Raw genomic sequence first — 17,330 nt, 5'->3', positions numbered from 1 at the left:
AGAAAAAACCAGCATTCAAATACAAATCTATCAAAGTTTCCAAAAGAGAGATCCTTCCTCATATATTATGCAAATAGAGATCATTATACTACATAGAGTGGTATGAGAGTTGTGCAATAACATTAAAACATTATTACCTACATACAGCTCACATCTTTAATTAAATGGCAACAGATACCTTTTTTTCTCTCCCCTCTCTCTCTCTCTCTCTCACTCTCTTTTATTTTTTCTGCCTAGGGGATGTTAGTGGACGGCTGAATTCAAGAAAAACAGGTTGCTTGGAGGACAGATAACGAGAGATGATTCGGATTCCTTTTCTGTAATCATAATTCAAAAGCAAGTTTTTTAACTGTTAGCATTTGTTGAAGTCTACCATGTGCCAAAGCTATGCTAGGTACCTCATGGAAAACTCCTTACCATGAGATGCTAAGGGACTTCCACTTAAAAAATTAAAATCCTTGCTGGCTTTAATAATGAACTTTTTATTGCTAGTCTTCCTGTCCTTCATTTTATTCCCCATTACTTCACATTATTACAAGCTAATCTTTAATTTAAGAAGCAAAACAAAAACTCTGATCCTTGGAAAGCTATTAAAGAAAAGCTGTCATGATAATAACCATATAAGTAGAATATAAATACTTAGCCCAGATGTCTGACAAACATGTAGAACCTATTGCATAATTCATACAATACTTGCCTCTGGAGTTCCGAGTTCTTTCACAGCATTCAGATCAGATCCTGAGGAGAAAGTATTTTTTGCTCCGCGGACAATGAGACCTTTCCCCTCTGTCCAATTTTCCAACTCAATCACTTTTTCCAGAAGTTGTAGCATCATAACACCTGCCAGAGGGGAGGGGGAATCAAAAACACATACAATATTGGACAAATAGAAATAATTTAGAAACTGTAAGGTGTCAAACAAGACTCCTAGGTCACAAATTTTACAAATATTTACTGAATGCCTATCAAATGCCTATCATGTTGGTACTAAGGAGTATATACAAAAGAGGCAAGCATGACAGTCTCTGCTTTAAAAGTTTACAATTTGATAGTGACCTCTTTCTCTCTCTCCCTTAATTAAGAAGTCACATAAATATGTGGTTAGGTAGAAAAAATAATGCTGGCCCTAAGTATGAGAAATCTGTACCAGTAGTTAAAATAATCTTTTTGACTTTGTAAAATAAACATAAGAGTTGAAACAGACCTTAAAGAGTATCTGGTTGGCTCATTTTCAAACAAGGGCCTTGAGAGTTGTGTGGTGTTGGGCTCATTCATCATCTCACAACCCAACCCAACCCAACCACCATCATCCAAATCAAAGCAGTTCTGCTTGTATTAGTTTTAAATATTAGGCATCAAATTAATATTTGTTTCCGTTTGAATAAAAATTTGACTAATATAAATTATAAATTGTAGCTATTCAGTAGTAAGTTAAAACAAGTATTTATCTAGTCTAAATCCCTAGAGCAGTCTTATCTTTCTAATTTTATTTTTCCTAGGCTAATATAAAAATTGGCTTTCATTCTCGGAACCAGTTGAAGGTATGCAGCTGCACTGTCCAGTAAAGTAGCCACCACACACACGTAGTCATTGAGCACTTGAAACATGGCTAGTCTAAACTGAGATGTGCAGTAGTGTAAACAGCTTTCAGCAGGAAAGGCCTCTTTGCAGGAAAGAGCTCTCTACAGGAGGCCCCTTTTGTCTTGTCACTAACCTTAAGCCAGGCACCCCCATCCTCTACTCATCTCTGGCCCTAGCACAACTTTCAGATCTTTTGATCACACAATACGTTGCCTAACCTGTTGGCTCTTTCCGTAGATTAAAGAAGTAGAAATGAAGAATAAGTAATTAAGAGATGACCAGATCTCTTCCCTAGCTTCCCCTTCAGAAATCTCGAGAACAAATCTGTGTGAACAAGATAGCATCTGAAGAAAAATCACAAAAAGTCAACAAGCCTGCACACAGTGGGGGATGGCGACGATTCTGACCCCTTATCTCAACGACTGAGATTACTTCCCCTTTTCCCTTTAAAACTTTCATGGCTGAGCAGAATCTTCAGAGCTGGTTTTTGGGGGACACTGAGTTCAACATCTCCCCAGATTGCTAGCATTCTGATTAAAAGCTACTTTCCTTTTTCTACCAACATTTGTCTCTTGAGTATTGATTTTTGAGTGGCAAGCAACCGGACCTGATTTGCTAACAGTTATGTAAAATACATACCAGATTTCAGAGAATTGGTATAAAAAAAAAAAAGAGGAAAATACCTCATTAATAATTTTTGTATCAGTCATTTGTTGAAATATTTTGAGTACACTGGGTTAAATAAAATGTTATTGAAATTAATCTTACCTTTCTTTTTCCTTTTTAAATATATGGCTACTAGAAAATTTTAAATTACATATGTAGCTGACACTTGTGTCCTGCATCATACTTCTATTGGTTAACATTAATAGAGACATCTCTGAATTCTGCTGAATGTAAAGAAAAGTCATCTTGTGTTTAAAGACCCACCACTGATAATTTACAAACTACTGAAGTATGTCTATAAGTATGATTATATATACACACAAGAAACTTTATTGGGATAGTTTTGAACCCAATATTTCAAATGCTACTATAAAATATAATTCGCTCCCCCTATAAGAAGTATATAACTAACAAATAGAGATTGCCAAAATCACCTGGAAACACGAGTGCTGGGTAGTCAGTAAGGTAACTCATGAGCTCTTGTATAACATCATGGTAGAATAATTCAAATTTGAGCTTTGGCAAAAAATTACAAATTATCACAGGTCCTGGACCTTGAGGTCTCTTAAATATAAAATTCTTATATGCCAAGAGTGCTGCCTAGTAAATAGAAGGTATTTACCTGTATCTCAGAGTTAGAAAAGGGGCAACAAGTAGGCAAGTGCAGTGTTTTCAGTGATTATTGGAACTACATGGTTAAAATGACAGTCTTATTTTAGTTCATAGAAAAAAAAAATTTAAGCTAAATAATTTTTTTTTCATTTTAGGCTTTTCTCTTTAGGTTTTAAAATCTTTGAAACATCCTTCCCTTTGTCTCCCAGTGACATTAGCTGAACACAAACAAATGAGGTTATTAAGCAGTTAAAATTTCAATGGAAAAAATAATCAAGATTAATTTGATGGTTTCCTTTTTACCAACATCCATATTCACGGATTTTTAAAAAACATTAAAATATTCACAGTTAGTAAAATATGTTCCTGGTTCAGGTGATAGTTTTGTTTTCTCATGTTCTACAAAGAGTACCATGACTTTCAAGAATTCTTGAAAGTTCAACAGATTTAAGGATAAAAGCATGGGATAGCAGGTTAGATTTAGTGTCATGTTTTAACTAACAAAAGAAAGCTCTCTATACCTGAGAAGGCATTCATTTTACTTGGATTGTTCAGAGTAAGAATGCCAATGCCACTGTCTTCCTTCTGAAGGTCAACGGATCCACCGGGAAACTGCTCAAGTTTTCTTTTCACTTCTTCCTCATGGAAGCCATGAGAGGTATTATAAAGTGACAATCCTATTTGATGTAGCAATTTTGTCTTCATAGGGATAGGTGATGTCGTCAAAACACGTCTTGCCATTTCTGGAAAAGAGAGATAAGTATGCAGTCGTCCGGATAAACAGACACTTTTAGAATATCATACATTAATAGGCTTTAGTGAGAGACCTTTCTCTTTATTGGGAGGACTTGCCTACTTCTCAAAACACTCTCTGAGAAGTGTATAGGATTGCTTCCCTTCCCCCCGCTTCTCAAACCAAAGGATACAAGTTACATTATTTCAGTATATCATCAGGAGATGATGACTAGCTATAGGGCATTTACTGAGATCCAACACACTAGGAGGATTTAGAAAAATGTTGCTGCTCTGTAGTTAGCACCATCTCCTGCCGTCAGGGAGTCTTCCTCATGACAGCAGTTCTTCTTCCTCGAACTCTAAATCTAAGAATAAATTCAGTCCAGAAGTCCCCTTGGAAACAATCTCTATGCAGAAATGCTACAGAGCAGTTCCAGTCTCTAACAGAAAATTTATTCTTAGCATTATCCTTACCTTATGTAATGCTTTATAGAAAAAGCTGGAAGGGGTCCTGAGGAAAGTGGGCAAAGAAATAGGAATGTATGTGTGTGGTTTCTGTGTTCCCCAAAGTTCTGTCACTCTTCTCACTTTATATATCTCATCTCTGGGTAATCTCCTATCTGCCCAAATGCTTTTTTGCCCTATGTAAGTACTTTTGTTCACATAAAAAATACATTCAGAAAATTATACAAATCATAAGTTACAGTTCAATGAATTTTCACAAGGTAAATACATTCAAGTAAATAGCACTCAGATCAAGAAACAGAACATGACTCCAAATAAAAATAACAACTATCTTGATTTCTAATACCCAAGATTAGCTTGCCTGCTACTGAACTTTATATAAATTGAAAAATATAGTAAATATTCTTTTGTGTCTGGTTTCAACTACGTTTGTGACACCCATTACTATTATTATGTGTAATTAGATTCTAAATAGTCCATTCTTTTCATTGTTGTATTTTATTATATGAATATACCACAATTCATCTATTCTAATGTAAATAGACATTTGGGTTGTTTCTGGTTTTTGGCATTACAAGTAGAGCTGCTGTGAACATTTTAGTATCTGTCTTTTGGGTCAACAAGTATGCATTTCTGCTGGCTGTATCTAGAAATGGAATTAGTGGGTCAGGCAGCAGCTGGCTAAAACTGCTTGTTAAACACTGAAGAATTTTGCAAGTTTCTTTTTAAACCATGGGTAGCTTGAAATTAACCATGGTGAGAGTATTAGCAAACTCTACATATCAATCTCTCCCCCCACCCACACACACAGCCATTTTCCGGGTACACCACTGGTCATAATGATCACATCTGTTCATTTATTTCACTTTAAAAGATACTGCCTAAGAGTTTTCACATCCACAGCTAGTGAACATTCCAGCTGTTCCACAACCTTGTTATCACTTGTCAATGTCTTTTTTTTTCCCTTTCTTTGCATTTTAGGCATTCTAGAGAGTGGTATATCATTGTGGTATCACTTTGCATTTCTATGATGTCTAGTGAAGTCAAGCTCCATTTTCATATGCTTATTTGCATATCATCTTTTGTAAAGTGCCTCTTCAAGTTTTCTTGCTCATTTTTTTGCCTTTTTAGTACTAATTTGTTGGAATTCTTTTATTCATTTGCCTACAGTTTTTATTAAAACTCATAAGATAACAAATTCTACATTTCCATCTCTAGTTGAGACCTTATGCCCAAGTACTCCTAAATCAAACAAAAATCTACTTCCTTACTCCTCACCTCTAGATGTACCACAGGTTTCTCAAAATCACTGTTTAAACCTGAACTCACACTTTTAAAACCTGTAACTACTTTATTCCTTCCCTTAACTATCCATAGTATCCTCAACCCAGAAAGCCACAGCAGAAAACCCAATCTCCTTCCCCACCTTCATTTCTCATATGCAACCTTTTTTATTTTTCCCATCCTTTACTTCTTCTATGACTAACATAGTTCAAACCTATGTACCTGGATGAATACAGTGGTCACCAATTAGTTGTATACTACACCTTAAAATCAGAGCTATCTTTCTACTGTATGCCCCTAGAAGTACAAATCTTCATGTACTTTTTCAAAGAAATTGAAAAGGTTTAAAATTAGTCCTTCTCAGGACTTGAGCATGAACCTAAAAAATGAACCTGAAGGGGAAATAAAGTGATAAAGGTGGGAAAATTTAGGTCTATGGGAAATGAAAAGGATGGGGGGGGGAAATACAATGTTTTTACTAATTAAAAAGTATGAAATAGTTATGAAAAAACACAAGGATTTTGGAGGCTTCCTAAATTATCAACTAAATATAAGTATCAAGTTCTCTCAAGATTCTCTTAGCTAGCAGAGGAAATCTACACTAAAAATTTCAGGAGTTATTGAGAAATGACAAGCAATGGGGCTAGAAATAAATTAAATTAGCAAAACTTATATTCTCATGACAAGATATATATGTATATTTATATGTATGCTCACAACTCCAGCAATGTGCAAAAAAGCCCTCTCATCCCCAACCACTGTTCTTTCTTTGTCATCTCCCCTTTCACTATCCCTAGATTCAAGTTCAGTGATCAAAGTCTGTGGGAAAAATAAGGAAATACGTCAAAATATATCATTCAAAATGAGTCTGGAAGCCTTCCTTGCTTTTTAAAAGACAAATGGCAAGAAACATACATAATAACTAGATTAGCAATTAAGATAAATCTTTTAAAACAGGACAGTATTCTTTCTTGGATTATTTAAAGTAGATAATAGCTTCATTCTAAGAATAAAAAATGGTTGAATAGTTTCTTTGCATAAAAGCCATTAAGTAAATTACACCATGTGTATATAGGTTTTTATAGCCAAGAAGTTCAAAGGACTGGGATCCCAGTATATAAACATACATGCATATGATAAGAGCATTTGGTAAGATATAATTGGTAACAATTCAATTGGTATTTATTGAATTCCTATTTAGTGATCTCCCCTTTGCTAACTAGCTATTTCAGAGAGAAAAAAAAAGTATTTTTAGTTTTATCAAAGAAAGAAAATACATACACACTCAGCAATAATATTCAAGTCTCTAGTTGAAAATAGAACAAAATTCCACCTTTTATTAAGCTCTATTAGAAACCTGCATCAAATTTAAAATATAGCCTTAACTTCATAAAAGGATTTTTTTCTCTTCACCAATAAACTTTTATCATGAAGTCTAAGAATTTTCTATAGGCAGAAATGGATCCAAAGACATTAAATCAGTACATAGGATTATACTTTATTTCCCTTCATTCTTTCCAAGTTTTAACATTCTAAGCAGAAGTAGAACAAAAATCAAGCAACATCCTAGTTCTGCTGGGGAGTAACCAAAGAAAGAAGTAAACTCAGATCAGCTCTTTTTTTGCAGTGTCTTGTGGCCAAAATATTGGCAGAGGGCACTACTTTCAAAATACTCTCATCTTACGTATTTCCAGAGTATCACTTCGTCACCTGATTACGTTAGCATTAATCTATTAGAATGAAAATTATATAGTCCCACCACCCTCCCAAAACAAATCTAGAAAACAAACAAACAAACAGAAAATAGGGCCCACATTTCCATTTTACAAGTAATGAAAGCTTACCTTTATGTGAAGCTTTCCTCTAGAGACTGACCTGCTTACTGTCAAATTCTGAAACAACAGGAAAGCTCTCGAAGTTCTCACTCTGCTTTTTCTCCAAATAAATACATGTAATTTTTAAAAACAAATTATTAATGTATAAAAACCTTTAAAACTTGAGACACTATTTTAGGTAACTAAATAGCTGCCTAGAATCACAAGTCTTTTGAATAGACAAGAACATACTTTACATAAAGGCTATCTGATGAAATCAAAACATTTATGAGGTTATGAAACTGTGCGACACTACTATTCATGTATTACTTCTATAAAAGATTGCTTTCATTTACTTACTTTGAAATCAGGTTGTATTACAGTTAGCCAGAATGAAAATAAATGTAGACATGAGGAATGAAGAAAGCTAACCTAACATACTTTTGAAAAAGTTAGGTTTCAGAATGAATGTATTGTAGTTCTTAACCTAAGTAATGGATACACAGGTATTTATTTTTGTTGTTGCTGTTCTTTAAACTCTTCTTATGCTCTTTTCACTATATGCATGTATGCTACATTTCTCACTAAACATTTTTTTAACTGAAGGATATCATTCCAAATTTGGGGGGGATGGTCTCTACCTTTGTCAGTAATCTCTCCCAACCTTCTAAACTGCCAATTTCAAAACTAGTTTTCTAAGTACTCTGTTTTTTGCATAGAAGATATTTAATAAAGAACACAAATTTTGCCATTGGTGGTCACATAGGTGTCTGAAGGTTCTGGCAGGTCTGACAACTAAGCAAGTGTCCTTATTAAAGGTAATGATATTTCTTAAAAATTGATGTACAACCAGAAACCAGGTAAGAAAGAATTAGAGATGAAGCTCCTGCCTCCAGTAAATTCAAAAACTCTTATGGGTAGGGACCACATCTTATTCATGGCTTTAGCATACAGAGCTTTACATTTAATATTAGCGGTACTAAATGATACCTAATGTGGTTATTACCATACAGGGATTACTGTACCTAACCATCATTTCCCAAACTAAATAAAAGATCTCTATTTGCCAGATAGAAAAAGTTTATTTCATTGTTGGGATTCTAGGAAATGCAAGTCCAGGATATGTAGCTCCAAGTGCTCAAGGGTATTACAGTCAGCCAGAGGAGGAGATCTCCTTTTCACCGGCCCCTGGTCAGTTTGATCCAGGACCACCACTCCACCGTCAGTCCTAGCTTAGGAGCCCCTGCTCCTTTTCACAAAAAAGACAAGAGCTTTGGGTCTGATTTTTTTTTTCTTTTCATGTTTACAAATTGGGTTTGCATACAATACAACCTCTATTGGATCATTAATGAAAATACTAACACTTTTTAAGAAATGATGGTAAGTAATAGATAACAAGACATCGCTCTACCTATTTATAATGTCTGTAGTTGGTAATACATATTTTACAAGGGTCTGGTTGGTAGTATTCTTCATACTTTAACTGTATAACCAGATTTCCATCACAAGGGTTAGGACTAGCCTGTTACATTCTCTAACTTTCTAGGAACAAGAGGCAATTTACCCAGTGAGTACTGAGGTTAAGACCATGCCACAACTAAGACCCAGCGCAACCAAAATAAATAATTAATTAATTAATTAATTAATTAATTTTTAAAAAGACCTAGTAACTGTTCGTGGCAAATTTAAATGGGGAACCCATGACTTGACCTATTTTGGCCTACCTTCCCCACTCCTCCTTCAAAGGAAGATACTATCGGTTTTGAGCCAACGACATTCAAAGTACTATAGCTTTCCGCAGAAGGCAACAGAGTGAAACTGTTTCCATCGGCACTGCTGCCACTTTGGATTTCTTTGTTCTGATCTCCCTCCTTTCCTCCTTTTCCTCTCTACTGGGTTCTCTCTCTCTCTCTCCTCTCTTTCTTTTTCAGCTTGTGTGGTACATGGAAGCAGGGGCTGCCTTTATCTTCGGAAGGCATTTGAAGAAGGTTAAAGGCAGTAGGGCTCAGGGTCCCTTAGGCCTGCTTCTAGTCTAAGAAAACTAAGCTCTCAAGGTCACCTGCCAGATCAGTTCACAAAACTGAGAGGTCTACATAGAGAGTCAGAGCCAAACACAATATGACCAAGCTTGCTTTTGCCTAGAATATGCTCTATGCATGTTTTGCCCCTGGGGATAAGTCATATATAGAAGAGACCACTCAATGGAAAATTCAGTTGGGGCAGAAGTCTTTTCCACATTGACCATGACTTCAGTATAAAAGAATTGCGCCAAAGAAACCTGATGAGAACTTAAATGGCTATTTAAAAAAATAAATAAATTTGCCTATGTTTTCCATAGTATTCTGTTTAGGGAAAAGAATAAGGAGTTAAACTAGAAAATAAGAAGGGGTAAGGCTTATAAAATCATTAGCATTTTTAATTATTATGAAGGGATAATAGAATCAATAAACAACATTATCTTCTCTCATTGTAAGGAGTCTGTCTGTTCTGTCTTCATACACTTCCCCACCTCCAATAACCAAAACAAGGGCAATTCGTATAGACATCATCAGATCTGTATCTCCTCATACTTAAATCATTACAAATTTAAATATTCATGTTACTAATATTTTTGCCTCACTGGACAACTTTGATATGCTGATTTTTCCATGGAAACCTTATAATAAAAACCTCATTATCCTTTTTCTCTATTGATTCCATTTTTTTTTCTTTTCCCCCCTCACTCTCGTCCCCCTTCCACTAACTCTCCCTTCTTTTCTCTCCTCCCCTCATATCCCCTTGTCTGTGCCACACACTAGTACCAGAGAAACTCAAGGGCACTGCTTAAGCCTATTAGATTTGCTGACCTCAAGTTTAGGGATCCAATTCTTGACATTTGAAATAGCCTATTATGGATACTTTCATCCCAATTCTAAACTCAGAGATTAAATTAGACAATAGTTCAGTACTTAGAAGATGACAAAGTGTAAACCACTATTAAACACCATATTATCTGAAAGTATAAGTGAACAAACAAGGGCTGAGGTTCTGGTCTTTTGTAAGCATGTAGTTAAGCAATTGGCATTTTGGATTTGTTCCAGGATCAGAGGCAATGAAAAGGTTCGGAGGCATTTTTGATTTTATAAATTTTCTTCAGGACAAAAAGTATGTTTAAAACTCATCCTGCAGGATGCTTTGCTGTCCTACCACAAGCAGATTCAGCCCATCTGAACAAGCTCACAACCATACCATGGGAAAAGGGAAAGAGAAGAGATCCTTGTGTACATCTGAGATCAAAGGTTTCACTTTCTCCATTTTTGTTTTAAAGTTCTTCAAAGGTGATCAAATAGCTCCCCTCCCTGCACAGGATCTAAGCTAGCTGTTCTCTTAGAAGCCATAACGTTTTACCAAGTGCTGAAACTGCTAAATCTAGACAATAAACACAAACGCATACTTAATAAAAAACAGAGAAGTAACCACTGATACTGCAGAAATACAAAAGATCATGAGAGATTACTACAAACAACTCTATGCCAATAAAATGGACAACCCGGAAGAAATGGACAGATTCTTAGAAATGCACAAACTGCCGAGACTGAACCAGGAAGAAATAGAAAATATGAACAGACCAATCACAAGCACTGAAATTGAAACTGTGATTAAAAATCTTCCACCAAACAAAAGCCCAGGACCAGATGGCTTCACAGGTGAATTCTATCAAACATTTAGAGAAGAGCTAACACCTATCCTTCTCAAACTCTTCCAAAATATTGCAGAGGGAGGAACACTCCCAAACTCATTCTACGAGGCCACCATCACCCTGATACCAAAACCAGACAAAGATGTCACAAAGAAAGAAAACTACAGGCCAATATCACTGATGAACATAGATGCAAAAATCCTCAACAAAATACTAGCAAACAGAATCCAACAGCACATTAAAAGGATCATACACCATGATCAAGTGGGGTTTATCCCAGGAATGCAAGGATTCTTCAATATACGCAAATCAATCAACGTGATACATCATATTAACAAATTGAAGGAGAAAAACCATATGATCATCTCAATAGATGCAGAGAAAGCTTTCGACAAAATTCAACACCCATTTATGATAAAAGCCCTGCAGAAAGTAGGCATAGAGGGAACTTTCCTCAACATAATAAAGGCCATATAGGACAAACCCACAGCCAACATTGTCCTCAATGGTGAAAAACTGAAACCATTTCCACTAAGATCAGGAACAAGACAAGGTTGCCCACTCTCACCACTATTATTCAACATAGTTTTGGAAGTGTTAGCCACAGCTATCAGAGAAGACAAAGAAATAAAAGGAATCCAAATCGGAAAAGAAGAAGTAAAGCTGTCACTATTTGCAGATGACATGATACTATACATAGAGAATCCTAAAGATGCTACCAGAAAACTCCTAGAGCTAATCAACGAATTTGGTAAAGTAGCAGGATACAAAATTAATGCACAGAAATCTCTTGCATTTCTATACACTAATGACGAAAAATCTGAAAGTGAAATTAAGAAAACGCTCCCGTTTACCATTGCAACAAAAAGAATAAAATATCTAGGAATAAACCTACCTAAGGAGACAAAAGACCTGTATGCAGAAAATTATAAGACACTGATGAAAGAAATTAAAGATGATACAAATAGATGGAGAGATATACCATGTTCCTGGATTGGAAGAATCAACATTGTGAAAATGACTCTACTACCCAAGGCAATCTACAGATTCAATGCAATCCCTATCAAACTACCACTGGCATTTTTCACAGAACTAGAACAAAAAATTGCACAATTTGTATGGAAACACAAAAGATCCCGAATAGCCAAAGCAATCTTGAGAATGAAAAATGGAGCTGGAGGAATCAGGCTCCCTGACTTCAGACTATATTACAAAGCTACAGTAATCAAGACAGTTTGGTACTGGCACAAAAACAGAAATATAGATCAATAGAACAGGATAGAAAGCCCAGAGATAAACCCACGCACATATGGTCACCTTATCTTTGATAAAGGAGGCAAGCATATACAGTGGAGAAAAGACAGCCTCTTCAATAAGTGGTGCTGGGAAAATTGGACAGATACATGTAAAAGTATGAAATTAGAACACTCCCTGACACCATGCACAAAAATAAACTCAAAATGGATTAAAGACCTAAGTGTAAGGCCAGACACTATCAAACTCTTAGAGGAAAGCATAGGCAGAACACTCTATGACATACATCACAGCAAGATTCTTTTTGACCCAGCTCCCAGAGAAATGGAAATAAGAAAACAAATAAACAAATGGGACCTAATGAAACTTAAAAGCTTTTGCACAGCAAAGGAAACCATAAACAAGACCAAAAGACACCCCTCAGAATGGGAGAAAATATTTGCAAATGAAGCAACTGACAAAGGATTAATCTCCAAGATTTACAAGCAGTTCATGCAGCTCAATAACAAAAAAACGAACAACCCAATCCAAAAATGGGCAGAAGACCTAAATAGACATTTCTCCAAAGAAGATATACAGATTGCCAACAGACACATGAAAGAATGCTCAACATCATTAATCATTAGAGAAATGCAAATCAGAACTACAATGAGATATCATCTCACACCGGTCAGAATGGCCATCATCAAAAAATCTAGAAACAATAAATGCTGGAGAGGGTGTGGAGGAAAGGGAACACTCTTGCACTGTTGGTGGGAATGTAAATTGATACAGCCACTATGGAGAACAGTATGGAGGTTCCTTAAAAAACTACAAATAGAACTACCATATGACCCAGCAATCCCACTACTGGGCATATACCCTGAGAAAACCATAGTTCAAAAAGAGTCATGTACCAAAATGTTCATTGCAGCTCTATTTACAATAGCCAGGACATGGAAGCAACCTAAATGTCCATCGACAGATGAATGGATAAAGAAGATGTGGCACATATATACAATGGAATATTACTCAGCCATAAAAAGAAATGAAATGGAGGTATTTGTAATGAGGTGGATGGAGTTAGAGTCTGTCATACAGAGTGAAGTAAGTCAGAAAGAGAAAAACAAATACAGTATGCTAACACATATATACGGAATCTAAGGAAAAAAAAAGGCCATGAAGAACCTAGTGGCAAGACGGGAATAAAGACACAGACCTACTAGAGAATGGACTTGAGGATATGGGGAGGGGGAGGGGTGAGATGTGACAGGGTGAGAGAGTGTCATGGACATATATACACTACCAAATGTAAACTAGATAGCTAGATGGAAGCAGCCACATAGCACAGGGAGATCAGCTCGGTGCTTTGTGACCACCTAGAGGGGTGGGATGGGGAGGGTGGGAGGGAGGGAGATGCAAGAGGGAAGAGATATGGGAACATATTGTGTATGTATAACTGATTCACTTTGTTATAAAGCAGAAGCTAACACACCATTGTAAGGCAATTATACTTCAATAAAGATGTTTAAAAACAAAAAACAATTAGCTTAACGCAGGGAGTAAACAACAAAAAATCAGAACTATTCTACTTTAGACTGTCAGTATATGACCTGTTTTTCGTATTTTAGTTTGGTTTTAAGCTGTCATTTATTAACCTACCTTTCAAGTGTCATTACGTGCCACACATACCTTTCTTCCTCTCAGCCGAAATGAACCTCTTTCAGTTTTTCAAATCCTTCAGGTGTTCTCTTCATTCCAAGCCTCTGAATATGTGCTTCCCCCACCCATTATACTTTTTCTTCCTCAGAGTAACTCCAAGTCATCTCCTTTAATACTCTAAACTATACAAAATACTCTTACTATCTGTTCTCACAATATTTATATCCTTTATTAACCCTCACTCACGCTTTCCTGTAATTACTTCTTTCACCAAATCTTCCCACTAGATTTAGCTGCAAGAGGGCATTTGCAGTGCCTAGTACAGTACTTGACAAATAATATTCACCAGTAATAATTTGGCACACAATGCTTGAGAATCCATAATGCCATACAAGGCTTAAGAATCTGTCCACAAACCAACTCTACCTACCCTGTTTATTATTCCCACCATTCACCCTGATTCGGTTCCATTCTTCCTTGCAAGCTGGTCTCTCTTCTTGGAATGCTGATCACTGCCTGGGCCCCAGCTAACTGAGATCTGCTCATCTTTCAGATCAGACCAATAAAATATCAAGAAAAGATCCTCTGTTTTATTACCATGCTCCTCCCTCCCCCAGCAGATTTCGCAATTATATGTGTGTGTAGCATTAAAAGGATTAATGAGTCTCAAAAGAATTCTAGAATGAAAGAACATTTACCAAAAATGAGTTAGTCATTTTTGTTGTTGTTGAAAAGTTGGCTGCATGAAACAAAGGATGCAAATTTTACTTAAGCAAGATAATTTAATACAGGTAGTGAGAAGGACAATTACAGAGTTCCTAGGGAACATTACCTACTGTTGAAATCAATTTCTAGGCCCAAAATGGAGCTGTTCTTGCCAAGGGTGCCACATCAGCAAACCAAAACTTAGACAACCTCCATTAGATAACTTTCTGTATAAAGGCTTTATCCTTCCTGTGAGCACTCACTCACTTAGCATTTGGCCCAACTCCTTTGGAATCGGGCTGTTCCTATTGGAACTGTGCTGGTATTTGACCTGCAGACTGTTTAGGAATTTTTCTTTTGCTCTAGGAAAAAAACCTGAGAAATGGGATCCCAGTAATTTACATGTTAGAGTTCCCCCCCTCCCCTTTCAGGGACTCTGAACAGTATTATATTTAAAAATTGCAGTCCTACCTCATGCACATTTCAAACGAAGAAAGAAAGACGTGTCTTTTGAGGTCTCTCTTTCCCCTCCTCCAATTTTCTTTGTCTCAGGCCCTGCCTCCAGTGCCAGCTTCCTCCTTCCCTTCTCCAAGACGGGTACTAACACGGTTCAGATAGTGGGAGTCTCTGCAACAGGCCTTTTTTTAGGCCTTTTTTGAGAGATACCCACTCTTCCCTCCTTAACTTCCTCTGCCCCCTATTCATTTATTAGGCCAAGACTTTTTAGAAAAGTATCATGCTGGGATTTCTTTCTCTCCAAAAAGGAAATAATAATTCTAGAGTTTCACAGTAGATAAATAAGCATTCAAAGCAATAAACTCATTCCTTGTAATACCCCTATTTTACCTGTGAGAAAACCCGAGGCCAGGGATGGAGCTTTGTCCAGAACCTCTGAACAATAAATAACACTGTTATCTCTCAGTACCCTATTGTTCCTAACCCCTACAAGCTACTGACATCCATTCCTACTGCGATCAAATTTTTCGATAAACTCTTCTATTCTCTACTTTGTTATATACTATGTAGATAATCTGTTTCTCTGCCCCCCTCCTTCTCAAATTTCTTCACAGAAAGACAGCATCCACCTGTTAAAATGTTTGGCCTTAAGGGGATGTAATGTCTCCAAAGAAAAACTGCAGTTTGCTCAAACCCAGTTTCAATATTTAGGACATCTGATCTCAAGGACAATGGAATGCATTCTTTAATAGGTATGCAGAAATTTCTAAAAAGACAAGAGGACTCCGAAAAGACAGCTCTAAGAGGATCCTTACAGTATGCAACTAAACAGGTTAACTTAGTCCATCTGCCAAAAATACAATTTGGATCCAAATATTCTCTTTGAGCTTTGTACCAGGCTATAAGATCTCTGTGTCTGTCTGTATGTTATGTGCATCCATGTATGTATGTCATAGATATGTGTTCTTTTTATACCTCCAGATGGTATTGCCAAAATTAATTTATAAAAACAGTTCTATTTAACTGGCCTAAAAAAATTAAGTACTTATATAAATTAAATTATCAGAAATATAAGAGAAACTCAAACAGATGCTTTTGTGGTTCATGTGATCTGGGAAAATATCTGGCATTAAAGCTAGTTTAAATTTGTTAGTCTAATTGAAACAGGCATATCTTTAGAGTTATCAGTATAAAATATAATACTTTTATTCTACTTGGGTTTACTAGTCAAATAAGTTCATGTTATCTCTGTTGCAAGTGTGTTAGAATAAAAATTTGCTTGAGTTGATGGCTGACTTTGTCTAATGTCTCATGAAGTTTTTGTGAGTAATTTAAACAGAAATGTTGGGAACAAATAATTCAGATAGATGAAAATGGGGTAAGAGTTTCTAGGTGCAACAATTATGTTTTATGATATGTGTCCTTAAGAAAAAAATAGCATACTCAAATCTTTATTGAATGCCTGGATCATTCTCCAAACATGATAAATCACTAAAACATTAATTACTGAACACAGATCTATTGACTTTTGGCTTTCTATTTTAGAGAAACCAAAGATAAATTTTTGTCTTTTAGTAACCATGTCTTGTGTCACACTGAAAGACTGTACTAGTTAAAATGGCATATGCCTTTGGAAACTAGAAAATACATTTATAAATTTACTAGTCTAAAATTGCTTATTTCTTAGTTTCCACTAGAAATCAAAGATTCTAAGGGTTATGTATTCTGATTAATAAATATGATTAAAGCTACTAGAAGTGATAAGGAAAACATCGCTGTATGCAAAGGAAGTAGTTTTGTCCTAAAGTAAAATAGTTGCCAGAATAAAAAGGAAAGGATAAGACAAAATCTGAATGTAAAAAGAAAACTGTAGAAGGGTTTGTGAAACAAGAATCTTTTGAAAGAAATTTTATATGCAATAAAGTAGGATAAGATTAAATATACTTGCTATAAGGGTTTTTAAAGTAAGCTTTAATATCAATAGTGTACTTATGTAAAACTGGAACTTAATTTTCTTTCAGCTGCTAAAAGGACAAAGTTTGCTTGGGCTATTGGTCTGCTCCTGATAAGAGAATGTGAAAGGTTTTTCCTTACTTTTTTGTATTTTATCAAAATTATTTCCTGTGCTTTTATAAAAAAGCTGTCTTTTTTATAAAGAAGAGCTAAGGGTTTGGTTTGGTTTTTTGTTTCTGTTTTGCAGCTATGTAACCTTCTCTATTTGTCTTTTGAAATCTTTTTGTCACTTTGATTAAATAGATACTTAGTGTTTTGTAATCTTCGGGGTAATCTTATTTAGTCAAATGTCCAAAACCTTTTGATATTTTTGAAACACTTCCCAAAAATCAAACTCTAAATTAAGTCGTTTTGACCTGAAAATAACTTTGGGAATCTCCAGACGGCCCCTGGCACTTCTCAAAGGACTTGTTCTCTCTTCTTAT

The 17,330-nt window shown here is 35.8% G+C and overlaps 1 protein-coding gene across 16 annotated transcripts in view; it reads right to left on the bottom strand.

Annotated features, from left to right (window-relative positions):
• Window positions 1-17,330, bottom strand: part of ECHDC1 (ethylmalonyl-CoA decarboxylase 1) — a 61,196-nt gene that overhangs the window by 40,465 nt on the left and 3,401 nt on the right. The window contains exons 1-4 of one of the 16 annotated variants that reach the window (XM_082406254.1): window positions 14,187-14,325; window positions 7,188-7,278; window positions 3,381-3,602; window positions 698-840 (exon numbers count right to left, since the gene is read on the bottom strand). In XM_082406254.1, coding sequence (XP_082262380.1) covers window positions 698-840; window positions 3,381-3,600 — 363 coding nt within the window. In that variant the 5' untranslated portion in view covers window positions 3,601-3,602; window positions 7,188-7,278; window positions 14,187-14,325. The other 15 variants (XM_082406246.1, XM_082406257.1, XM_082406258.1 and 12 more) reach the window with 15 other exon arrangements.

The sequence above is a fragment of the Balaenoptera borealis genome (genome assembly GCF_965194805.1).
Source record: "Balaenoptera borealis genome assembly, chromosome: 9".
Lineage (NCBI taxonomy): Eukaryota > Metazoa > Chordata > Mammalia > Artiodactyla > Balaenopteridae > Balaenoptera > Balaenoptera borealis.
Note: the sequence above shows the minus strand (reverse complement) of the source record. Positions and strands in the feature narration are given on the sequence as shown.